A 26,377-nucleotide genomic window follows, 5' to 3' on the forward strand; every position below is an offset into this window, starting at 1 on the left:
CTGTGGTGGTCTTCCTGTTTAATTGCTTCTAGTTTCATTAGTAATAATCAGAAAAGGTTTTTTGTATGATTTTAATCTTTTAAGTATAGTAAGACTTGTGATATAGCCTAACAGAATCTATCTTGGAAAATGTTACATGTACACTTGAAAATGTGTTTCTCATCCAGGTGCAATGGCACATCCTTATAATCCCAGCAACTCAGTAGGTTCAAGCAAGAGGAGACCAGCCTCTGCAACTTAGGCTCTGTCTCAAAATTAAAAATGAACAGGGGGCTAGGGAATATAGCTCAATTGGTAGAGTGCATGCCTCACATACACAAGGCCCTGGGTTCAATCCCCAGCAACACAAAATAAATAAATAAATAATGAACAGGACTGGAGATGTAGCTTAGTGGTAGAGTTTGATAGGAAGGAAGGAGTTTCTCCTATTGCTGGGTGAAGTGTTCTGAATATCTGTTAGGTCAAATTGGTTTACATCTTTGCTGAAATGATCTATTTCTTTACTGATTCTGTTTGGATTTTTTTATGCATTATTGAAGTTGGGGTATTGAAGTCTCCAATATTATTTTATTATTTGTCTATAATCTGCCAGTTTATGAAAAGAAAAGAATAAGTGTATAATTCTGTAATCTATCTTTATATATTTAGGGTTCTGATGTTTGGGGTGTGTATTTTTATAATTGTAATATTAAAGTATGTTTTGTCTGATGTTAGTATACATAACCCAGCTCTTTTGGTTACTCTCTGAATGAGATATCTTTTTCTGTCTTCACTTTCAACCTATGTGTGTCTTTAGATCTAAAATGAGTTTCTAGCTGTGTGGGGGAACACACCTGTAATCCCAGCAATTTGGGAGGCTGAGGCAGGAGGATTGCAAATTTGAAGCCAGCCTGGGCAGTTGTGAGACCCTGTCTAAAAAAGGACCAAGGATATGTAGCTCAGTGGTCAAGTGCCTCTAGGTTCAATCCCCAGTACCAGAAAACTAACTAGTTATTTGCAACAGTATACACTTGTGTCATGGTTTTTTTTTTTTTAAAAAAAAAAAAGAGAGAGAGAATTTTTTAATATTTATTTTTTAGTTTTTTGGTGGACACAACATCTTTGTTTGTATATAGTGCTGAGGATCGAACCCAGGCCGCACGCATGCCAGGCGAGCGCGCTACCGCTTGAGCCATATTCCCAGCCCATTGTATCATGGTTTTTACACTTAAAATCTATAACTTTTGATTGGGAAGTCATTCTAGTTACATTTAAAGTAATAACTAATAATAATTTTTGCTGTTTTACTTGTTTTCTGATTTATAGCTTTTTTATTGTCTTTAATTTCCTCCATCACTGCCTGCCTTGTGTTTACTTGATTTTTTTTTTTTTTTTGGTAGAGATGCATTTTAATTGCCTTCTCCTTTTTTGTGCATATTCTGTAGATAGTTTCTTGTGGTTACCCATTAGAATGCTATTATGTTGTTTTATCAATAAAATTACCCTTTTAGACACTGTTCAGTTATTATATGCCTCATTTAACCATGTTATTTTATTTAAATCCATCACCTAGTGAAATTACCCTTTCAAATGCTGTTTAGTCTTTATAAAATTCACTTTTAATTTTTATGAAATATTGTGAAATAACTCTGGTGTCTTAAATGAAGGAAAAAGAACTGGTGTGAAGAACTTGTAAGAAGTACAGATGATTATTTATCAAATTTAATAATGGCTAAAAGCTACATTGAAGAGAAAAAAAATGATTTGGATGCAGCTATGAAGATAGCAAAAGAGTTAAAATCAGCACCTTCTCTGAGGACATACTGTGACCTGAATCAGGTAATTTTAATAATTTGGAATCTGAATTAGTTCTATGCAACTTACTTTACATGCTTTGGAATATGGTGTTTAAGATTTAAATTTGTTTTTCAGATTATCCTAGCCTATATAGATGCTCCTCAATTTATGATGGGATTATTTACAATGGGGTTACATCCTAATAAACTCATCCTAAATTGAAAATATCATAAGTCAAAAATGTTTTTAAATTAACCTAACTGAACAGTGCAGCTAAGCAACACAGTATACTATAGAATGTTGATTGTTTATTCTCATCACTGCGGGACTTTCTGTCACTGCCCCATGTTGTGAGAGAGAATCTGATCACATATTGTTAGCCTAGGGAAAAGATCCAAATTTTAAAAATCAAAGTATGGTTTTTATTGAATGTATATTGTCTTTCACACTAAAGTTGAAAATTCACAAGCCAAACTGTCCAAAGTCAAGGACCATCTATATTGTCATGGATTTAGAATTCTTAGGTATTTGAACTCTTAAGATAAACAATTAACTTTTTATTTTTTAGCATTTTATTATTATTTTTTAATCACTTAGGAAAATAGGACAATAAGGTCTTCATAGCAAATGATCTGAGAGCAAGTTAGCATAACATTGAGATGCAAGTCAAGGTTTGTGTTAACTTTCTGTCACTATGATAATTACTGAGTTAATCAAACTTATAAAGAAAAAAGTTGTATTTTGGCTGAGAGTTCTGAAGATTTAAGTCCATGATTGGTTGGTATCATTGCTTTTGGACCTATGGTGGCAGATCACCATGAGAACACATGGCAAATCAAGACCTTACTCATTGCATGGCCAGGAAGGAAAAGAGAGAAAGTGGTTAAGCTGTTTCCTTTGACTGCACACCCCCAATGACCTAAAATCTCCCTTTAGGTTCTACTTCTTACTAGTGCTACACTGAGGATCAATCCTTTATCACATGGACCTTTGGGAGACACTTAAGGTCAAAACTATAGCGAGATTTCTAGGACACCTGAATAAAAAATAAGAATAAATAGGATAAGTAAACTAAATGAAACACTATTTTCTTTTCATAAACATTTTAGGGATGGATGTACTCTTAAATTTTTTTAGTTGTAGATGGACACAATACTTTTATTTTATCTATTTGTTTTTATGTGGTGCTGAGGATCAAACCCAATGCCTCATGCATGTTAAGCAAGCGCGCTCTACCACTAAGCTACACCCCCAGCCCAGATTGTAGTCTTATCTTAAAATTTATCTTAAAATCATATTAATTTTTTTCCCTTAATTCTCCCAGAATGTGTAAGTCAGGAGACAAGTTGCATCAGCTATCTTCTGTCATCTAATCTTGTGCTTAGGGGGCAGAATTGGGCAAAAATAGAAACATCTTCTTTTAAGATATTTTGACAGAAAAAGATTCACCATATATCCTCTTTGCTGATTTCTGCATCATTCTCTAAGGGTATAGATCCTGCTCTATCAATCTTTGAGTCATCAGGTCTCATTTCCCATATATAATCAAATATTTTGACTCAATTGAGGTATAGAATAGAAGCCATTGGTTTACCTGCCTCCAACGTCTCTAACTTTAAAAGAAAGTTGAAGAGTTTGCCACCATCTAATTTGGCCTGGCCTTCCTCCAGCTATAATTCTGAAAACAACAATAGTAATTTCCTGTGTGTTACACATGAGGCACTAGGTGGTGAAAAAAGTGATAAAATTTGGTCTTTCCTCTTAGTTTAGTTAGGAAGATGAAGGAAAGAAGAGAGAGAGAATGTTTGAAAATAACAACACAAATACAAAACAAGTCTGAGCAGAAATTGTATAGCTGTATCCCACTTATTAGCCAGCACCTGGTATTGTTATCCTTTAATAAATACTTTCAGAAAACTTTAAATTTCTTTAGGGTAGAAGTGAAAAACATTTTCTTGCATTCTTTCCTTCAAGTACCCAAAATCAAGCCTTGAATACATTTATGAAATAACTAAGTTTTCCTTATAAAATCTTACTCTTTAAGCAGTATTTGTGACAAAAGAAAGTTCACACATGAATAACAACACTTCTTTTTTGATTGTAGATTATCCGGACTTTGAAGTTAACATCTGAGAGTGAATTGTCACAAGTTAGTTCTTTAAAACCAAGGAACCCTCCCAGGTGAATAAGTCATGGTTCAGGAGACTATAATAAGTGTAAAAATGCATTAGAGACTGAATTTACCAAAATAGCAAGCAATTATAATTTGAAATTATATTTGAAATGATTCCCAAGTTAGCAACCAAATTAAAATAATTATAACTTTAAATATTAAAATATTATTTAAATGTTATTTTTTTCCTTTTTTGTGGTACTGGGGATTGAACCCCCTGAGGTATTCTAGGTAAGCACTCTACCACTGAGCTACATCCCTAGCCCATTTATATTTTATCTTGAGATAGTGCTTCCATAAATTGCAGGCTGGCTTCAAACTTGTGATCCTCCTGCCTCAGCCTTCTGAGTAGCTGAGATTATAGGCATGTGCCACTACACTTTGGTGTTTTAGTCAGCTTTTTTGTTGCTGTGACTAAAAGATCTAACTAGAACAATTTTAAGGGGAGAAAAGTTTATTTTAGGGCTCACAATTTCTGAGGTCTCAGTCCGTAAGCATAAGCTCCATTCCTCAGGGTTTGGGGTGAGGCAGGACATCATGGTGGAAGAGTATGGCAGAGGGAAAGAGCTCACATGATGATCAGAAAGCAGAGAGAGAGAGAGACTCCACTAGCCAGCTACAAAATATAGACCCTAAAAGTATGTCCCACAATGCCTACCTCCTCTAGCAACATCCTTAATCTACCACTCAATTAATCCCATCAGGGGATTGATTCACTGATTGGGTTAAGGCTTTCTTAACCCAATCATTTCTCCTCTAAACTTTCTTACTTTGTCTCACACATGGGCTTTTGGGGAACACCTCACATCTAAACCATAACACTTGACTTGAGTGTTTTCTTTGAAATTAGTTATTTTAATGTCAGCAATGGACTTCTGTTTAGGAAACGTAATAAACTTGGAAGAGATCATTTATTTTTATGCTAATGTTTTATTTTAGGTTGAATATGAATTGTAGTGAGATTATGTGCATGTTCAACAATATGGGAAAGTTTGACTTTGAGGACTCAACAAAGTAAGTATTTTTTAAGAATGGCAACATGTCATTACTGTCTAATAGTACCTGTGTTATCTAAGAGGAAAATTGATGTTTAGAGTAGTATGATTTTTAAAAGCTGCAAAATAAAGAGCTAAGATAGTTTCTACAATTAATTACATGTATAATATTTTTTAAAGACCTATACCTAGAAAGGATCAGTATTCAATGATATATGTGTTTAAGTTTTATTTGTAAGATTCATTATTAATGTCAGTAAGCATTGAACATTGATTTTTGTGCTAGGTGCTAACATCACAAATATTGAGATAAATGTTGGATAAATTATAGTGCATAAAGCAGACATGTAAAAGATCAAATGTGTGATTTCTTTGACAGTGTATGCAAAAGCTAGTGGGTTGCAAAGGAAGGGGTAACAGAGGACTTAGAGATTTTATTTTCCCTTACTGTGGAAAAAAAATGAACAGCAAGTAGAAAGGACAAAAGGAGGTAAACGTAAAAGAAGAAATTCTACTTTGAAACAACTGCACACAATTTCATTCTGTATATCCCCAGATACATAGGAACTGAATTCTAAGGACTTTGTATGCTATATGATAGCATTTGAACTTTATTTTTTAGATCTCTGCATACCTAGCGTAGTTGCCACTAACCATGTGAGCTACTTAAATTTAAGCATAAATTAATTAAAACTATAAACTCAGTTCCTTGGTTGTACAAGCCAGATTCTAAGTGATTGCTGGCCACATGTACTAATGGCTACCTGTCAAAATACTTGAGAGTAGGTAATTTATAAAGAATAGAAATTTATTTTCTCATATTTATGGAGGCTAGGAAGTTCAAAGTCAAGGCACTGGTCGATTTAGACTCTAGTTCAGAGTCTTGGGGGGCTGGGGTTATGGCTCAGCAGTAGAGTGCTTGCCTTACATGTGTGAGGCCCTGGGATTGATCCTCAGCACCACATAAAAATAAATAAATAAATAAATAAAATTAAGGTATTTTGTCCAACTACAACTAAAAAAAAATAAATATTAAAAAAAAAGAGAGAGCGTCTTGGTCTCTGCCTCCAAGATGGTACCTTGAATGTTGTGTCCTCACAAGGCAGAAAGGACAGGAGGCCAAAAAGGGAACAAATGCTGTGTCTGTGCATGGCAAGAAAGGAAAAAGGGGACAGGGCAGGAGCTAAGCTGGTTCCCTCTACTCCTTTAATAAGGCACAATTTCATTCAAGAGGGCGGAGATTTAATGATTTAATCACTTCCCCAACCATAATGAGGATTGTTTCAACACAAATTTTGGAGCTGACCTTCACACCATAGCACTACCATATTAAGCACTGCAGCACATTTCCACTATTACCAAAAGTACTGTTGGAAAGTCAGCTTTAGACAGTAGAAAACCTTTAGAAGATTTTAAGCATGAAAGTAAAAATAATTAGATTATATTTGTGAAAAATAACTGTGGTAGCCATTTAGGGGATTATTTGGGAGAATATGAAGTGCAGAGAAAGATCGGTTATGCAGTTGCATCAGTAGATTCAGCAGATAATGAGGACCCACACTTAAGTAGTAGCACCAGATCAGGATTGAGAATAGATTATGAAAATGCTAAATAGAGATTATTTGTAAAACATTAATGTTTGAATGTGAGGAACAAGGGAAAAGGAAGCCTCACCAATAGTTCATAGGTTTGGCCGTGGTGACTAAATTGATGGATTGTGATTTTATTCACCAAGATTAAGAATACAGGAACAAAAGTAAGTAGGAAGGGGATTAACAGTAGATAAACGTTGAGTTTCTATTCACCAAACTTCTAAGGAGAAAAGTTTAGAAGGCATTTGGGTACATGTGCTGAAATCTAAGAAGAGATGTTGGTTTGATTCTGGGTTTAATAACAGTCAAACTATTAGAAACTCCCTAAAAGAAAATAAATTTAATCATTTGTAGGTGGTTTGTCTTCAAGGAAGATGTTCCCCTAAAAAGCATCATAACAGTCAGGTGTGGTGGTGCACCCCTATAATCCTAGAGACTCAGGAGGCTAAGGCAGAAGGATCACAAGTTGAAAGCCAGCTTCAGCAAGGGCGAGGTGCTAAGCAACTTGTTAGATCCTGCCTCTAAATAAAATACAAAATAGGGCTGGGGATGTGGCTCAGTGGTAGAGTGCCCCTGAGTTCAATAAATATGTGGTCCACAGTCTTGGAGGCTGGGAAAACAAGCATATCTAACACTAAATCTGATGAATTTACATTAGTGAAGTTCACAAAACTGACATATAGTCAGACTGCCAGTTTGTTAACTTAATGAGCAAATGTAATTACCAATACAAACTAGAATATTTATGTTGACATTTTTTACAACACCAAGACAGAAGTGAGAAACCAAATTATCAGAAGTTTTATTGTTTGCAATTTCCTTTGAAATAAAAGGAAAAAAAGATTAATGAAGTAGTTCAACAGCATTAGGTTGAGATAGCCTACCACAGTCCTCTACATCAGAGGGTGGGTTCTCTATACCTTGCAAGAGGAACTGGAACATCAGTCCTTTGACCATATTTATGGAGGCTAGGAAGTTCATCTGCCCCCAAACAGTGCTTGGGTGACCCTGAAACAGACCCCTTTGAAATTAAAAACAACTTCCTGATAACTTTTTCTGCATCCCCTACTTCTTTCTGATGAGAACAGACATCAAGAAAGCTGAGCTGACATATTTGCTGGTTAGTTAAATCTGTGTGTGTGTGTGTGTGTGTGTGTGTGTGTGTGTGTGTGTGTGTGTATTCCTGCCTTTTGCCTCACTCTGCCTTCTCTTATAAAATATTTCCATGCCCCTGAGCCCACCAACTCTGCCCTGCAAAATGTAGAATTGAGACAGAAAGGTCTCCTTTATCTCCCTCAAGACTGGCTTTGAGCAAACGTAGCTCCTGGCCAGCCTGTCTTCCAAGATTTTAGTGGAATGAGGAGCTACAAAGCTGTTCCCTGCCCCTTATTTGCCTCTTTTTCTGCTCCCATGGATAATCATCAACTTTAACATTCAGTAGTTCCTTAGATATTTATGTACCTTGAATGTGGTTACTTCAAATATTTTTTTACAACTTAAAAATTAGTTGATGGGGCCGGGTTGTAGCTCAGTAATAGAGCACTTGCCTTGCACGTATGAGGTACTGGGTTCTGTCCTCAGCACCACATAAAAATAAATAAAGGTATTTTTAAAAACTAGGTGATCTTGTATTGATTTTATACCACTGTAAGTTATCTCTCCTAATTATTGGTGGTAACTCAGCCATGGGTTTGCCCAGTGAGAGCAGGTATTGAAATAAGTTGGGAAATATATTAAAAATTTAAAGCAGTACAAAAAACTAAAGTGAGATGGCATAGGCACAGGTTGAAAGAGAATAAAACAAAGTAGTGTTCTATAAGCTATATTTTTTTTTGTTAAGAAATCTCAATAAGGTCTGAAAAGGGGTGTTGTTTACATATAGGTGTTTCTCAAAAGGTGTACCTTTATTCATTGTATAGTAATTATACTTTTCATGTTACATTCATGCCCTTTTTTGGAAGAGACAGATAAGTGTGTCATAGCTAAATCAGAGTGGATTTTTTGGTCCTTATGTTCTATGAAGAAGTTGGAACCATCATGGATTAACTAAATACAAGTTTTATGAGACTCAGTCTCATCTCATTTTAAAATTTTTATAGTAATAGATTTGATAGCCTTAAATCATCGGAATATGTGGAGAATATAGAAAAATACTGAATAGTATGGATAATCAGCTGTGGGTTAGTGGCTAGAAATAATCATACCCATAGGATTCAGATTAATAGTAATTATTAGCCTTGGAGGAAGTTTCTGGTAATTTGCTCAGGTTTGTATCCTGCATGCTTTCTTACACTTTGTTTTTAAGCCAATTAATGAAATAGAAGAAATCATCTTAACATAATTTATATCAAACATTTGAGCTAAATCAAAACAACTTCTTTTAAAAATGTGTAAAAAAACACTGTTCTTGAGGAATCAGATTATTATGACATAACTTATGAAGTTTTTTTCAGCTTCTCAATAATTATATATATATATCTCTTCTTGACCTTTTAAAACTCTGGAGCTTGGTTGAGGCTTGGAACAGGCAGAGGTTTCTTTTTGGGTGATGAAGTGTTCTAACATTAGTTTGTGGCAGTGGTTGTGAACTCAATAAATTTACTAAAAATCACTAAATTTTTTTGTGTGTCTCAGAATCAGTTGTCATGTGGAAAGGAAATGGCTTGAAGGTGAATATTAAAGTAGCCGTCCTCTGTATTTTTGTACAGATATTATCCCCAAGAAAATGAAGTTGGACAGAGTGTTCAAAAGAAATATAATAGTAAAAAGGAACTTTCTTATGTTACATACTCATCACTAGAAAACAAAAAGATTGATGTGTCTGTCCTAACCAGTGAAGTGCCAGCACCTCCTTTACAACTGGAGACCAGTGGTGTCCATTCAGAAGAGATTGTCCAGCCACAGAAAGAGGTCATTGCAGTCACATCCTCTAAAACCATTGCTGTGCTCCCTCAAATGGGATCTAGTCCTGATGTGATAATTGAAGAAATTATTGAAGAAAACCCAGAACGTGAGTTGAGAATATAACAAACCTGGGGGGAGGGAGGAAGGGATCTTTTCTCTAAAATTAGAAACAATTAAATATGCTTAGCAGGAAAGGTATTTGTGTATATGGGGGTGGGGGGTAACTGGGGAATGGACCCAGTGCTTTTGCACATGCCCGGCAAGTGCTCTACCATTGAGTTACACCTCCAGCCCTTTTTGTTTGATTTTGAGATGGGTTTTGGTAAGTTGCCTAGGATATTCTCAAACTTGTGAACCTCTTGCCTAAGCTTCTTCTGTAGCTAGATTGCAGGTGCATGCCACTACGCCCGGCCACCATAATCTTTTTCCTCATATGCTCATTATGAGTTAAACCTATTGATTCCATATTTTCCAAAGTTAGGGTAATTTTTATTTTTAATAAAATAATATAGCTAATCTCTGGGATGCAAATTTAATATTTGATCAGGTTAGGATATTTGACCTTTTCAGTGTTCCACATATAAACTTTATATGAATGATACAAATATAAATGAATAAGAGGGGTAAATTGGGGGCATAGTTTCATTACTTTGTCCTTGAATTATGATCAGCTCCTCTCAAATCTTGGAATCTAATCTGTTTAGGATGAGCTATGATGAGTGTCATGCCATCTATTTTATATTTTATTATATTATTTATTTATTAATTTATGCTAGGGATCAAACCCAGAGCCTCTCAAATGCTAGGCAACCAACCACCCTACTACTGAGCTAGATACGCAGCTTATGTCAACTATTTTATAACTTAAATCTATCACAGTTGTTTGATTAGATTTCAGTGTTGGTATTCGCCCATTAACATGGAAGCAAAATGCTACTCATGTACTTCTATGTAAAACATTTTTTAAAACATTGGTTTTATTGGGTGACTCTCCAGAATGACATTTTCAATGCAAAAATTTTTTAAATAAATAAATAAAACAAGGGGCTGGGGCTTTATCTCATTGGTAGAGCACTTGCCTCATGTGTGTGAGGCACTGGGTTTGATCCTCAGAACCACATGTAAGAAAATAAATAAATAGTGTCCATATACAACTAAAAAAAAAATTTTTTTTTTTTAAACCTCAATAGTACGGCCTGGGGTTGTGGCTCAGGGGTAGAGCACTTGCCTGGCATGTGTGAGGCCCTGGGTTCAATCCTCAGTACCACATAAATATAAAATAAAGGTATTATGTCCACCTACAACTAGGAAAAAATAAATATCAAAAAAAACAGTGCACACATTCTTCTTTCTGCTGTATTATTATCACTGAATTATCAGTGAATTCTAAAAGCATATCATGGTTTTATTTACTTTTACAAGGGATTCAAGTATTTAGCCAATTTAATTACAGCTTTTTAAACACTAGCAGGTCACTGTTATCAAAATTAGTACAATTGTCTTTACCTATTTTGATAAAGCTTGCTTCACAGATGATCTTACGGAGACTCCTAGATATCCCAAAAAACCTCTTCAGAAAGAGTCAACTGTTTCTTTTGGATCAAAAACAGGTATTGTAACAAGTCTGAGCTTAATGGAGTAGTTTGCTCTATATGTGGTAACTCTTATTTTACAGCTGTCACCCCAGTTATACATATATATATTTATCTCTTTTATCCTATCCTTAATATGTGTATTGTTCTTGGTAAGCTATGTTACAAAGTTAAAATTTATATATTTTTTAATTTCTGTTATATATATGCTTCAAGTTAAGCATAATAAAAGTTTAGGAATTACTTAACATAAATTATTTAGGTAAGTTAGCCAAGGATTAAAATGAAGTTACCTCTCTTCAATTCCATGCCTTCTAGTCTGTTTTAAAAAATCATACATTAATTCATTCCAAAAAAATAATCCTTATAAATAAAACTATTTTTGTGACACTTTGCCATACCCTATTCCTATTTTATTCAGTTCCTCTTTTCTTTCTGTCGTTTTTTAATGCATACAAAAGTAGTTCACACGAGACATAGCATACTATACATACTGTTTTGGGTATTGCTCCCTTAACATTACACTTTAGAGATTTTTTTTCTTGCTTTTCTTCTCTTTTTTCCAATACTGGTGAGTGAACCCAAGGCCTTAACACATGCTAGACAAATTTTTTATTACTGAGAAATATCTCCATTCTTTTTTATTTTGAGACAGTCTTGCTAAATTGCCTGGGCTGGCTTCTAACTTTCAATCCTCCTCCCTTATACTCTTCCAAATAGCTGGGATTATAGGAATGTGCAACCACACCCAGCTCCTTCAGAGATCTTTTTGTATCAGTAGAAACACTTGATTTAATTGTTTCTATTTATAGAAAAATGTGTTCAGTGTCATTACCTTAATCTGTTTAACCTTTACCAAAGCTCTCCTATAGTTCCCTAAATGCTACTCAGTACTTTGACCAGACATTATTACATCTCTCTCTAACCTATTTCATATGATTTAGGATTCAGGGTGCTGTGAGCTGTATTGGTGTTTTAGGTATGGTATGGATTGATCTGGCTTTTGTAGGCTAGCCGAGTAATCTAATCACTATTAATAAGGTTCTAAGTTTCAAGTAGGTTCATAATTAAACTATGAAGTTTTATAATAAAGTGAATTTACAGAACAGGCTATGATTTTAGAATCAGCCTACCATATGAACTATGATTTCACTTAAAGCACATATTTTGCAAGTTGAATAAAGTATTTGCAGTTCAGGTTGCTAAAGAATTCATTGTTGAAAGTGATCCATTTGTTCTGTGAGGCATTTTAGATTTAGACTCTCTAATGGGGCCCAAGTATTCTAGATTTTCAGTGCCTGTAAACACATCGACCTTTAGCGGACATGGCAGTTGTTCACATTTTATGAATTCTCTTCCAGCTTCATGTTTTAATAATGTTTTTTAAATATTGATTTGTATTCAGGTTGTCCAGAGCTAGTTTTTGTAAGCCATGTAATACATCCTTGCCACTTCTATATTCGAAAATATTCACAAATAAAAGATGCAACAGTATTGGAGAAGAAGGTGAATCAAATTTGCAATAAGAATTTACATCTTGATCCTTCAGACATTTTGGAGCTAGGTAATCAAATATCACTATAAGTTAAAATATTAAGTTTATGTAAATATTGTCATATTTGCTCAACCCACACTGACCTGCTATAAAAGATTTGAGCTTCAAGTTAAGCATAAAAGTTTGGGAATTACTTAACATAAATTATTTAGGTAAGTTAGTCAAAGATTTAAATTGCAGATGTTGGCACATTTGTAGAGTGAGATATATATAAAACCTCTATTGTGTAATTGAATGAATTGCTTTTTAATTAACAAGACCCACAACAGGTTATGTAGGTTGCCCTTTTAGTTTAAGTTGATTCTTTGTTGTTTTAGTTCCTTGCTTTGTATGCATGCATGTTGGAGTTAACATTGAACACTTAAGTAGGATTCAAGAGGCCTGTGTGGCATCCATTCCTAGGGCCCTTCAGAGGGTAATTAGTAAACACAGTTTATTTAATTCTAAGCATAGTTGAATTTGCCATGCTTTAGGCTTCCCTTACAAGTATTTTCCTAGTAACATTGATGATTGAATTTGTTTATTATACTCTTCTGATTTCTTTGATATATTACTGGACCATTTTTTTCAATGCCTATAGGTGACCAATATCAAAAAAAAGTATTATCTGTGTAGCTTTATAATGGTTCTTTTAAATGGTCACTACTTCTCAGCTTGTTTCTATACCTTTTCAGAATATCAGAAGTATAGTATCATCATATACTTCTCTGACAAAAATGAATACTTTTAAAACTTAAAAATCCCTTCATTTTTGGTATCTAAGAGAAAGGAAATATAGTATTAAGCTTAGCTTTCATAATTATATATAGTTCTCTAAAATTTCATACATGTCCAAAAGAATGCAGTTTAGATTCAAAAAATATTCTAAGAAAACCAAAACCTTCATCTTTAAGGTATTAACGATAATTATTTGCAAAATATATATAGTTGACTTGAGTCCTTGTTTATGCTTAGAGAAATTAGTGAAAAGGAAATAAATGTGGTGGGGCTTTAGCAAGTAAGAATATCTTTTGGTCTACATGTGAACCTTATGAAGAATGGCAAACATTTTCTTGACGTTTTATCTGTTGCAAAAATAGTTTCATAAAATATATTTTGAAACTAAAAGAATAGTATAAAATAGTATAAAATATATTTTCAAACTAAAAGATTATTGATTGCATCAAAATAAGAGAAGGATCACTGACAATCTGAAGGCCAAACAAATGTTTTAGGAAAACTTAAATAAAATTACATGGATACCCCAATGTGCCTTTCAGCCATCCTGTTTTTATAACATACATAGAGAGGAATACAGCATTCTTCTGTATATAATGAATGACCAAGGCTTATCAATTTGTAGCTTAGTTGTTAAGAGACTGGGATTCAGGACTACCAGGTTTCTGTTTGCTACCTTGTATAAATAACCAAGTGGTTGCTGTGTTTGGATAGCAACCACTCTGCCTCTGGATAGGTAGAAAAGGGGGCAGTTCCTTTCCTGTCTATCATAAATGATGATGGCCAATACCCATAAGATGAAAGACAGATTAGCTGGGCATGGTGATACATGCCTGTAATTCCAGCAACTTGGGAGGCTGAGGCTGAAGGCTAGTTTGGGCAACTTCTGAGACCTTTTCTTAAAATATAAAGGACTAACTCAGTGGTAGAGCACCCTGGGTTTAATTCTCAATACCTCAAAAAACAAAAGAACCAAAGACAGGTTTACTAGAGAAAAGCATAACAAATTTATTAATATGCATATGTACAAGGTAGCTGTGCAAAACATGAAGCTCAATGAAAGGACCAAATGAGGAGCAGTTGCAACAAAGGATGTTTTATTATGCAAAGTTTCCCAGTTAATCTTTGGGACCTGTCCTCCAAACAATAATGAAAAGCCTGGCTGGGCAAGGTGATGACTTAATCTCCTCTCTTTTCTGCTGATTAATCTTTCCAGATTATCTGATAAGATTACAAAGAGAAATTTTCTCAAATCAGATAAGGGAATTTTAGAGAGAGAGTCCCTTCCAGCACTTGAGGGAAAAATAAGGGAAAGTTAGAGACCTTGATTTATTTTTATTTTTTAGGTATTATGGATTTTTAGGTATTAGGGGTGCCTTACCACTGAGCTACATCCCCAGCCTTTGGAGTAGCTGGGATTATATTGGTGCACCACTGCACCTGCCTAAGACACCTTGATTCTGTTTCTTAGCTCAGCTTGTCCAAGTTGAAGATATTTTTGAGCCCCCAAACCACACTGTGGTGGAAGTACTGCCTTCAGAGGGTTATTGTGGGGAATGAGTAGATTCAAACATAAAAGAATGAGAACATTGTCAACCCATACTAAGCATTCATATTCAGGCCTTTTTCCTTCTCCATCTTCTGTTTTTTCAGATTATTAATTTGTGACCCATCCTTAGTTCATCCTCTCCTTCTCTAAATGACATTGGGTATTAATTAATTTGGGCATTTTATATGTTGCCTTTTCATTGTTTCCTTTCACTATCCTATACTAAGAAAAGATAATTGTTTTTTCCTTATTACAAACCTTACTATGTATATATCTATAGGTGTACATATGTGTACATGCAAGACAGTTTCATTTATTTATATTAATGTAGTTCATGAAACAGTTCCTCATCTGTTGACTACTGACTTGGTATTCTGCTCATTTAGCTTGTAAGTTACATAATAAACTATTTTATATTCTTCTCATAGCATTTGACACAATACTATACCATCAGTAAATAAATGAGTTAAGACTTCTTAGTTGTAGAACTAAGCTATATTTCTAAATTAGAGCTCTTTGAGATATCTGTCTTAACACTGGTAATAATTTGTCTCCTACATTACTTAGGTGCAAGAATATTTGTCAACAGTATTGAAAATGGAATGTGGTGTCGAGGAACTATCACTGAATTAATTCCGATAGAAAGTAAAAATATTAGAAAACCCTGTAGTCCAACCAAATTCTCAGTTCGTGAAGTTGCATTAATACAAATATTCATGGTAGATTTTGGAAATTCTGAAGTCCTAATCGTCACAGGGTAAGATATTTTGTGATTATTATGTGTTTCTTGCCTGTTTAGGCATATTTGTTGGGTGCAGATTAAAGAATGAAGGAGATTAGAAAAGGGTAAAGAGAAGTAATTTATCATTCTTCTCTTCCAAATCATATTCTTAATATTTTGCTTATTAAATTTGTTACTAAATGAATAAAATTGTATTGTTTTATCAACATTACTAGATGAGGAGCTTGGGAAAAGAACTTTTTGATGTACTCCCAAGTTTGTGTGTTACAATTTTTAAATGCTTTTATTATTGCATTCATTACAGTTGTAATAGTGGGGTTCATTTTGACATAATCATACATGCATAGAATTTAATTTGTTCCGTTTCAGTCCTCAGTGCTTCCTCTTCCCTTCCCTCCTCCTATCCTGATTCCCCTTCCTGACTCTACTGGTCTTCCTTCTATTTATTTATTTTTTAAATATTTCTTTAGTTGTAGATGGACACAGTAACTTTATTTACTTATTTTTATGTGGTGCTGAGGGTCGAACCCAGTGCCTCATGCATTCGAGACAAGTGGCTCTACCACTGAGCTACAACCCCAGTGCTTTATTTATTTTTTAAGTGATGCTTTATAATATACATAAAAGTGGAATTCACTATGATATGTTTACTCATGTGATGTACTCCAAATTTAAGTACTTTTCTAATGTTACTTCACAGCAGAAAATAATGCTCAGAGCTTAACCTTTAAAGTGTTATGGTTTGCCACAGGATGGTTGAGTAAAATTTTAATCATATTTCTGTAATCTGATTAAATGATGTTAAAAAACCATACTGTCTAATGTACTCACATTAGATGTTCAAAAATGTTTTCTAGATCTTCTAGGAAAAGAAAATGAAATGGTTCTGTGTTAAGGACCAGCATGAACTATAATATTTTTACTTTTTTAAATGGTCATAGCTTTAAAAATGAATAGATCTATATGTGGGAATACAGGGTCATTTTCCTTTTTAAACTGAATGAATATCTGAAAGTTCAAATAAAAGTAACTGGGATTTAATTCTGTATATAAAAATAGTCTCTGTGCTTATAGAAGCTAAATTAATTCTGTATAGTAAGAAAGCACAAATTTGGAATATAACTTTCTATGAGATTTACCTGAAGGAAATTATTCTTAGAAATGCATACCTTAAAAAGGGAGAAAGCAAGTGCAAGATTAAAGCATACTTTCAGTGAATATTACTTGAATTCCTTCTAGAGTTGGTGATACCCACATAAGACCAGAACACATTGCTGAGCAGCATGTTGTACTAAATGATTTATGTCCGGTTCTGAGGAAGTCTGAACCATATATTGAAGGGCTGGTGAAAGATATCCCACCATTAGCATACCCATGCTCCTTAAAAGACATTGTTCCACATAATTCAGTAAGTGAGACTTAAATTATTTCTTCTTCAGAGGCTAAATGTTTGTTTTAGTTATGTATTACCAATGATATTGCTGAGGATGGGCTTGAGGAATCGGTTATCTTGATATTATTTTGCATAATAAGCTATAGTGCAGTGCCAATGAAACAGAAAATGAACTTCAGCTTTCATAATTGGAAGTGTTCTTGGGTGAGGATGTAGCTCAGTGGTAGAACACTTGTGTAGCATGCTCTAGGCACACACGCATACACACACACATACATACACACATATATATCCACACATGTATATATATTTTTGTACTAGGAATTGAACCCAGGGGTATTTATCTGCTGAGCCACATCCTCAGCCCTTTAAATTTTTTTGCAGTTGTAGATGGACAGCATACTTTTCTTTTTTTTTTTTCTTTTTTTTTTTTTTTGGTACTGGGGATTAAACTCAGTGGCTGTCAACCACTTAGCTACATCCCCAGCCCTATTTTGTATTTTATTTAGAAACAGGGTCTCACTGAATTGCTCAGTGCCTTGCCATTGCTGAGGCTGGCTTTGAACTCTCCATTCTCCTGTTTCAGCCTCAAGAGCTGCTGGGATTACAGGCATGTGGCAGTATGTCTTCATTTTATTTATTTTTACTTTTATGTGGTGCTAAGGATCAAACCCTAAACCTCATGTGTGCTAGACAAGTGTTCTGCTACTGAGCTACAGTCCCAGCCCCCTTTTTATTGTTTATTTTGAGACAGGGTCTTGCTAAATTGATTAAGGCCTCACTAAATTGCTGAGATGGGCTTCAAACTTGTAATCTTCGTGCTTCAGCCTGCTGAGCTACTGGGATTTCAGGTGTATACCACCATGGCTGGCAAATAATATTCTTTATGAGAATTTAATTGAATAAGTGTATATGAGTGAATAAGTGATAGATGAAATATCCAAGTAGCACTATATTTTGGAGTCAATTATACAGAGATAAATATGTGTAAAATATAGTATGGTGTGTATTTTTATACATTATTTCCTATTTCCACAGCACTTTGTTCATTACTTGCAGCTCATATTGTATTCTGCTTTGAATTACTTATGAATATCTGTTCCCCTAGAAAGATTGAAAACTCCTAGGAGACTAGAATTGTGTTTAACCATATATGTTGAGCAGTTCTATGCTGTAAGGTCTGTGAAAGCAGGAGTCTGTGTCTTTGCTCATTATTATGTTTTCAGCACTTAGCAGATCTGCCACAGAGTAGACCTTCAACAAATATTTAAAATAATAAATAAATGAATAAGAAAAGGAAACACAGAAATATTAGCATTGGTGGTTTCCTCAAGATAATGACATTATTAATTTTCTTTTATGCCTTTTACATTTCCTGGGTTTTGTTTTTAAGAAATTTTTGGTTTTGATCCTTGGAAATTTATATTAGGTATGGATAATTAAATGTTTAATATCAACTTAAAACTTTTTTAGAATGGGTGAATATTTCCCTTATCATTTAAATAGCATATACCTCATATGTTGCTGATACATTATATATCAAAATTATTTTTGAAATTTTCATCACTTTAGTAGAAAATTCACAAGCAGTATTTATTTTATTTTAAAATCATTATAATATTTTCATATTAATATCCAAAAGCTAAACATATTCTCCAGTGAAACTGCTTACAAACACCATAAGAATACATTCGTAAAATCACAATGCACACATTTTACATACCTCAGTTGTTTTTTCATGTGTATGGTTGGTTCATTGCTTTTCCTCAGAGTTGCAGACTCTGATTGGTACAAAGTTAATCCAGACATAACATTAGAGCTAATTTATAATCACTTTGGAATTTTACTTTTTTTTCATAGAGTGAAGGCTGGGAAGAGGAAGCTAAACTGGAATTTTTGAAAATGGTGAATAACAAGGCTGTTTTAATGAAAGTTTTTAGAGAAGAAAATGGTGTGCTTATTGTAGATCTGCAGAAACCACCAACAAATAAAATAAGCAGTGATATGCCTGTGTCTCTCAGAGATGCATTAGTTTTTATGGAACTAGCACGGTAAGTAGATTGTTAAAACTTAAATATTTTTCATGATTATAGCTGTATATAGAAATAGCAGTTTTACCTTTAAAAACATGGGCTCTAATGTGAACCTTAACATACTTTTAGAGGTTAAAAATATTGCTAAAAGCATTTTTTTAAGTATAGTGGTTATCTGAAAACTGCATTTAATTAATTTGGTTTGAAGAAAAAAGAAAATTAAGGTAGCTCAAAATAGAAAAATATGTATATACCAACGTTTTTTTTTAAACTCTTGATAACTTTGCAAGCAGGCCTTCAAGTATTTCAAGAATTATTGTTTTAACTTTTCCTAACTTAAATTTTCTAGCTTTTGGAATGAGTTCACGATCACTAATACTGATTTAATTTCTGAATCTAGATTAGATACTTAATTTTTCTTTATCTCTGATGAGCAAAGAGTAAGATGATTTAATAACCATAGAGATAGTAGATATTCTGACTTTCTGTGTTGGGTGATTAAATAAATGACTTCTAGAAATGACCCAAGTGGATTCCATTGTAGAAAAACCAAAGTAAAGGGCTGAGATTGTCAAGGACCACAGAGACCCCTTAGCTGGCCTCACTAAGCACTTCCACAGACCACAGCTATCAAAGCAATTGTAGAAACAGCATTAAATGTGACTACAGCATGCTATCCTAGCTCTGAAATGTCTGACCTGAATTTGAAGGTTAAACCTCTAAGTTCTTATTTAACCTTGTTCAGTAATTAGAGACAATATCAAGAATTATAATAAGTCAGAAGAGAGAAATTGGAAATGGAATACTTTGGGTAAATAAATTGCTATATGTAGAAGCCCTTTTTTTCAGATCAGGTCATTGAGGAAAAAAGAGATTTTAAGAAAATGCTTCTTTATGTTTTTAATTAGATTTAGGTCACAATCACCAAGAAGTCACACTGAAGAAAATATGGCTTTACGCTATCATCCACCTATTTTGCCTAAAGAAATGACAGATGTTTCAGTTATGGTTTGTCATATAAATAGTCCTACTGATTTCTACCTTCAGTTGGTAAGTAAATAATGTATGAGTTTTCTTAAAAATTAAGTAGAAATATGTAACAGGAATGAGTGTCCATGTGCAGTATAAATATTAGAGCAAACAAACCATTGTCAATTTATTATATATTTCTATATTCTTTAAACAAGAAGTCCATAGTAAATTGAAAGAACTCTTAATCCTGTGAGTTAGTGGAAGATGGAGGGAAAAGACAATGAATCAAACCTAATACGTAAGTATTTCATGTTTCCTTCTGAAATCTGGAGACTAAGAAAGCACATAAAGCTAGCAGATCATTAAAATGATAAACCTTCTAACCATATGCATCTGAAAATTATTACTAGGTAATTTTCTGATTTAAACATCAACATAGATTAAACACCAAAATAGGATTAAGTTCTGGATATGTGACTAATGTATTTGTTTGGATAGCTACAGTATTAGGTCATCCTTATTTACCTCTCAGTGCTTTATAAGAATTAACTCATGTTAAGGACCTTAAGAGTTTTATGGAAATTAACTCACTCACTGATTATCTCAAAAATTCCATGAGAAAGATGCTACCGTCTCCATTTGGATTACCTGAGGTTACATATCTGTGAAAGAATAGAGCCAGGATTAAACCTAGCTATATAACCTCAGAATCTATCATCTCCAATACTGCACCACACTTTCTGGCTTCCTGGATGATTTGTGAAAGCTGTTTATCTGAACTAAGTTAAGATATGCATTTTTTCCCTTTCTTTCCCCTTCCCTTCCTTTCATTTTTAAATGCCTTTTAAAAAATTATGGTAAAGTATACTTAACATAAATTTACAATTTTAACCATTTTAAATATTCAGTGCAGTGCCACTAAGTACTTAATTTTATTCAGCCTTCACCACCATCCATTTCCAGAAAACTTTCATTATCCCAAACAGAAACTCCATACCCATGAAACACTGACATCCCTTTTTCTCACTTACAGCCCCTGATAACTTCTTTTCTACTTTGTCTCTAAGAACAAGGTATTGTCCATTCTAGGTAAATGGAGTTGTAAAATATTTTTCTTTTTGTATCTGGCATACTTCACTTAAGCATGTTTTCAGTGTTCATCTATCAGAATTTACATTAGAATTGGGTTGTAGGAGTGCTTTATATATTCTAGATATTAAATCCTTATCAGATTTTTATACTTAAAATATTTTCTCCGACGTGGGTGGCGTTGGCGGAAAAGCATGCGTGCAGTGCCTGTAAGAGTTTGAAATAAAGTAGTTGCTGTTTGAACCTAAAAAAAAAAAAGAAAAAAAAAATTTTCTCCCATCTTGTGAGTTGTCTTTTCACTCTTGATATTGTCCTTTGAGCCACAAAAAGGTTTGTTTTTTTTTTTTATTTAAGACCTTTATTGATAGGTGCTTGCAGTTTGTTGACTTTTTTTTTGAAAAAATCAAGTTGTAAACTTTTTTTTTTTATTGGTCGTTCATAACATTACATAGTTCTTAATACATCATATTACACGGTTTGATTCAAGTGGATTATGAACTCCCGCTTTTACCCCGTATACAAATTGCTGTATCACATCAGTTACCCTTCCATTGATTGACATATTGCCTTTCTAGTGTCTGATGTATTCTGCTGTCTGTCCTATTGTCTACTATCCCCCCTCCCCTCCCCTTTTCTCTCTCTACCCCTTCTACTGTAAATCATTTCTTCCATTTGTATTCTCTTGTCTTACCCCTCCTTTCCTCTTATATGACATTTTGTATAACCCTGAGGATCGCCTTCCATTTCCATGCAATTTCCCTTCTCACTCCCTTTCCCTCCCACCTCTCATCCCTGTTTAATGTAAATATTCTTCTCAAGCTCTTCGTCCCTACCCTGACCTTGTTTACACCCCTTATATTAAAGGAGTCATTTGGTATTTGTTTTTTAAAGATTGACTAGCTTCACTTAGCATAATCTGCTCTAATGCCATCCATTTCCCTCCAAATTCTATGATTTTGTCATTTTTTAATGCAGAGTAATACTCCATAGTGTATAAATGCCACATTTTTTTTATCCATTCATCTATTGAAGGGCATCTAGGCTGGTTCCACAGTCTTGCTATCGTGAATTGAGCTGCTATGAACATCGATGTAGCAGTGTCCCTGTAGCATGCTCTTGTTAGGGCTTTAGGGAATAGACCGAGAAGGGGAATAGCTGGGTCAAATGGTGGTTCCATTCCCAGCTTTCCAAGAAATCTCCATACTGCTTTCCAAATTGGCTGCACCAATTTGCAGTCCCACCAGCAATGAACAAGAGTGCCCTTTTCCCCGCATCCTCTCCAGCACTTATTGTTTGACTTCCTAATGGCTGCCAGTCTTACTGAAGTGAGATGGTATCTTAGGGTAGTTTTGATTTGCATTTCTCTGACTGCTAGCGATGGTGAGCATTTTTTCATGTACTTGTTGATTGATTGTATGTCCTCCTCTGAGAAGTGTCTGTTCAGGTCCTTGGCCCATTTATTGATTGGGTTATTTGTTATCTTATTGTCTAATTTTTTGAGTTCTTTGTATATTCTGGTTATTAGGGCTCTATCTGAAGTGTGTGGAGTAAAAATTTGTTCCCAGGATGTAGGCTCCCTGTTTATCTCTCTTATTGTTTCTTTTGCTGAGAAAAAACTTTTTAGTTTGAGTAAGTCCCATTTGTTGATTCTATTTGTTAACTCTAGCGCTATGGGTGTCCTATTGAGGAATTTGGAGCCCGATCCCACATGTAGATCATAACCAACTTTTTCTTCTATCAGATGCCGTGTCTCTGATTTAATATCAAGCTCCTTGATCCATTTTGAGTTAACTTTTGTGCACGGCGAGAGATAGGGATTCAGATTCATTTTGGTGCAAATGGATTTCCAGTTTTCCCAGCACCATTTGTTGAAGATGCTATCCTTCCTCCATTGCATGCTTTTAGCCCCTTTATCAAATATAAGATAGTTGTAGTTTTGTGGATTGGTTACTATGTCCTCTATTCTGTACCATTGGTCCACCCGCCTGTTTTGGTACCAGTACCATGCTGTTTTTGTTACTATTGCTCTGTAGTATAGTTTGAAGTCTGGTATCGCTATACCGCCTGATTCACACTTCCTGCTTAGTATTGTTTTTGCTATTCTGGGTCTTTTATTATTCCATATGAATTTCATGATTCTTTTATCTATTTCTACAAGATATGCTGTTGGGATTTTGATTGGCATTGCATTGAACTTATAGAGAACTTTTGGTAATATCGCCATTTTGATGATATTAGTTCTGCCTATCCATGAGCAGGGTATGTTTTTCCATCTTCTAAGGTCTTCTTCTATGTCTTTCTTTAGGGTTCTGTAATTTTCATTGTATAAATCTTTCACCTCTTTTGTTAGGTTGATTCCCAAGTATTTTATTTTTTGGGGGGATATTGTGAATGGAGTAGTTGTCCTCATTTCCGTTTCAGAGGATTTGTCGCTGATATACAGGAATGCCTTTGATTTATGCGTGTTGATCTTATATCCTGCCACTTTGCTGAATTCATTTATTAGCTCTAATAGCTTCTTTGTAGACCCTTTTGGGTCTGCTAGGTATAGAATCATATCATCTGCAAATAGTGATAATTTAAGTTCTTCTTTTCCTATTTTTATGCCTTTAATTTCTTTTGACTGTCTAATTGCTCTGGCCAGTGTTTCGAGGACTATGTTGAACAGAAGTGGTGAGAGAGGGCATCCCTGTCTTGTACCAGATCTTAGAGGGAATGCCTTCAATTTTTCTCCATTCAGAATGATGCTAGCCTGTGGCTTATCATAGATTGCTTTTACAATGTTGAGGTATGATCCTGTTATCCCTAATTTTTCTAGCGTTTTGAACATAAAGGGATGCTGTACTTTGTCGAATGCTTTTTCTGCATCTATTGAGATGATCATATGGTTCTTATTTTTAAGTCTATTGATGTGGTGAATAACATTTATTGATTTCCGTATATTAAACCAGCCTTGCATCCCAGGGATGAATCCTACTTGATCATGATGTATAATTTTTTTGATATGTATTTGAATCCGATTCGCCAGAATTTTATTGAGGATTTTTGCGTCAAGGTTCATTAGAGATATTGGTCTGTAGTTTTCCTTCTTTGAAGTGTCTTTGTCTGGTTTCGGAATCAGGGTGATGTTGGCCTCGTAGAATGAATTTGGAAGTTCTCCCTCTTTTTCTATTTCCTGAAATAGCTTGAAAAGTATTGGTGTTAGTTCCTCTTTAAAGGTTTTGTAAAACTCTGCTGTATACCCATCCGGTCCTGGGCTTTTCTTAGTTGGTAGTCTTTTGATGGTTTCTTCTATTTCCTCTATTGTTATTGGTCTGTTTAGGTTGTCTATATCCTCCTGGCTCAATCTGGGCAGATCATAGGACTCAAGGAATTTATCTATGCCTTCACTATCTTCTATTTTATTGGAGTATAAGGATTCAAAGTAATTTCTGATTATCTTCTGTATTTCTGAAGTGTCTGTTGTGATATTGCCTTTTTCATCCCGTATGCTAGTAATTTGGGTTCTCTCTCTTCTTCTCTTCGTTAGCATGGCTAAGGGTCTGTCAATTTTATTTATTTTTTCAAAGAACCAGCTTTTAGTTTTGTCAATTTTTTCAATTGTTTCTTTTGTTTCAATTTCATTAATTTCAGCTCTGATTTTAATTATTTCTTGCCTTCTACTTCTTTTGCTGTTGTTTTGCTCTTCTTTTTCTAGGATTTTGAGATGAAGTATGAGATCATTTATTTGTTGGTTTTTTCTTTTTTTGAGGAATGAACTCCAAGCAATGAATTTTCCTCTTAGAACTGCTTTCAATGTGTCCCATAGATTCCGATATGTTGTGTCTGTGTTTTCATTTAACTCTAGGAATTTTTTAATTTCCTCCTTGATGTCTTCTAAAACCCATTGATCACTCAGCAAGCTATTGTTCATTCTCCAGGTGATGCTTGATTTTTCCTTTCTTCTTTTATCATTGATTTTCAGTTTCATTCCATTATGATCAGATAAGATGCATGGTATTATCTCTACCCCTTTGTATTGTCTAAGAGTTGCCCTGTGACATAGTATATGGTCTATTTTTGAGAAGGTTCCATGTGCTGCTGAGAAAAAAGTGTAGCTACTTGATGTTGGGTGGTATAGTCTATATATGTCAATTAAGTCTAGGTTGTTAATTGTGTTATTGAGTTCTATAGTTTCCTTATTTAACTTTTGTTTGGAAGATCTGTCCAGTGGTGAGAGAGGTGTGTTGAAGTCTCCCATGATTATTGTATGTTGGTCTATCAGACTCTTGAACTTGAGAAGAGTTTGCTTGATGAACACAGCTGCACCATTATTTAGGGCATATATATTTATGATTGTTATGTCTTGTTGGTGTATGGTTCCCTTGAGCAGTATGAAGTGTCCTTCTATATCCCTTTTGATTAGCTTTGGCTTGAAATCTATTTTATTAGATATGAGTATGGACACTCCTGCTTGTTTCCGCGGTCCATATGAGTGATATGATTTTTCCCAACCTTTCACCTTCAGTCTATGTATATCTTTTCCTATCAAATGCGTCTCCTGTAGACAGCATATTGTTGGGTCTTGTTTTTTGATCCATTCTACTAGCCTGTATCTCTTAATTGGTGAGTTTAAGCCATTAACATTTAAGGTTATTATTGAGATATGGTTTGTTCTTCTATCCATATTTGTTTATTGATGTTACTAAACCTGATTTGTTATCCTCTTTGACTACTTTCCCCCCTTTACTGTCCTACCTCCCATTGTTGGTTTTCAATGTTATTTTCCATTTCCTCTTCCTGTAATGTTTTGCCAAGGATTTTTTGAAGAGATGGTTTTCTAGCTGCGAATTCTTTTAACTTTTGTTTATTGTGGAAGGTTTTAATTTCATCTTCTAACCTGAAGCTTAATTTCGCCGGATACACAATTCTTGGTTGGAGCCCATTGTCTTTCAGTGTTTGAAATATGTTATTCCAGGATCTTCTAGCTTTCAGAGTCTGTGTTGAGAGATCAGCTGTTATCCTGATTGGTTTACCCCTAAATGTAATCTGCTTTCTTTCTCTTGTAGCTTTTAAAATTCTCTCCTTATTCTGTATGTTGGACATCTTCATTATAATGTGTCTAGGTGTGGATCTCTTATGATTTTGCACATTCGGCGTCCTGTAGGCTTCTAGGATTTGGGATTCTGTCTCAATCTTCAATTCTGGGAAGTTTTCTCGTATTATTTCACTGAATAGACTGTTTATTCCTTTGGAATGGAGCTCTGTGCCTTCCTGTATCCCAATGACTCTTAAATTTGGTCTTTTGATATTGTC

General features: G+C 34.4%; 1 protein-coding gene across 2 annotated transcripts in view; it reads left to right on the plus strand.

Moving 5' to 3' along the window:
* Rnf17 (ring finger protein 17) overlaps nt 1–26,377 on the plus strand; it is a 114,624-nt gene that overhangs the window by 26,093 nt on the left and 62,154 nt on the right. For both annotated transcript variants that reach the window (XM_077792974.1, XM_077792981.1), the window contains exons 7-15: nt 1,647–1,818; nt 3,881–3,957; nt 4,889–4,963; nt 9,245–9,546; nt 12,438–12,596; nt 15,421–15,610; nt 16,835–17,003; nt 18,849–19,039; nt 19,930–20,071. In XM_077792974.1, coding sequence (XP_077649100.1) covers nt 1,647–1,818; nt 3,881–3,957; nt 4,889–4,963; nt 9,245–9,546; nt 12,438–12,596; nt 15,421–15,610; nt 16,835–17,003; nt 18,849–19,039; nt 19,930–20,071 — 1,477 coding nt within the window. The remainder of the gene's footprint in view (nt 1–1,646; nt 1,819–3,880; nt 3,958–4,888; nt 4,964–9,244; nt 9,547–12,437; nt 12,597–15,420; nt 15,611–16,834; nt 17,004–18,848; nt 19,040–19,929; nt 20,072–26,377) is intronic.

The sequence above is a fragment of the Urocitellus parryii genome, chromosome 2 (genome assembly GCF_045843805.1).
Source record: "Urocitellus parryii isolate mUroPar1 chromosome 2, mUroPar1.hap1, whole genome shotgun sequence".
Classification (NCBI taxonomy): domain Eukaryota; kingdom Metazoa; phylum Chordata; class Mammalia; order Rodentia; family Sciuridae; genus Urocitellus; species Urocitellus parryii.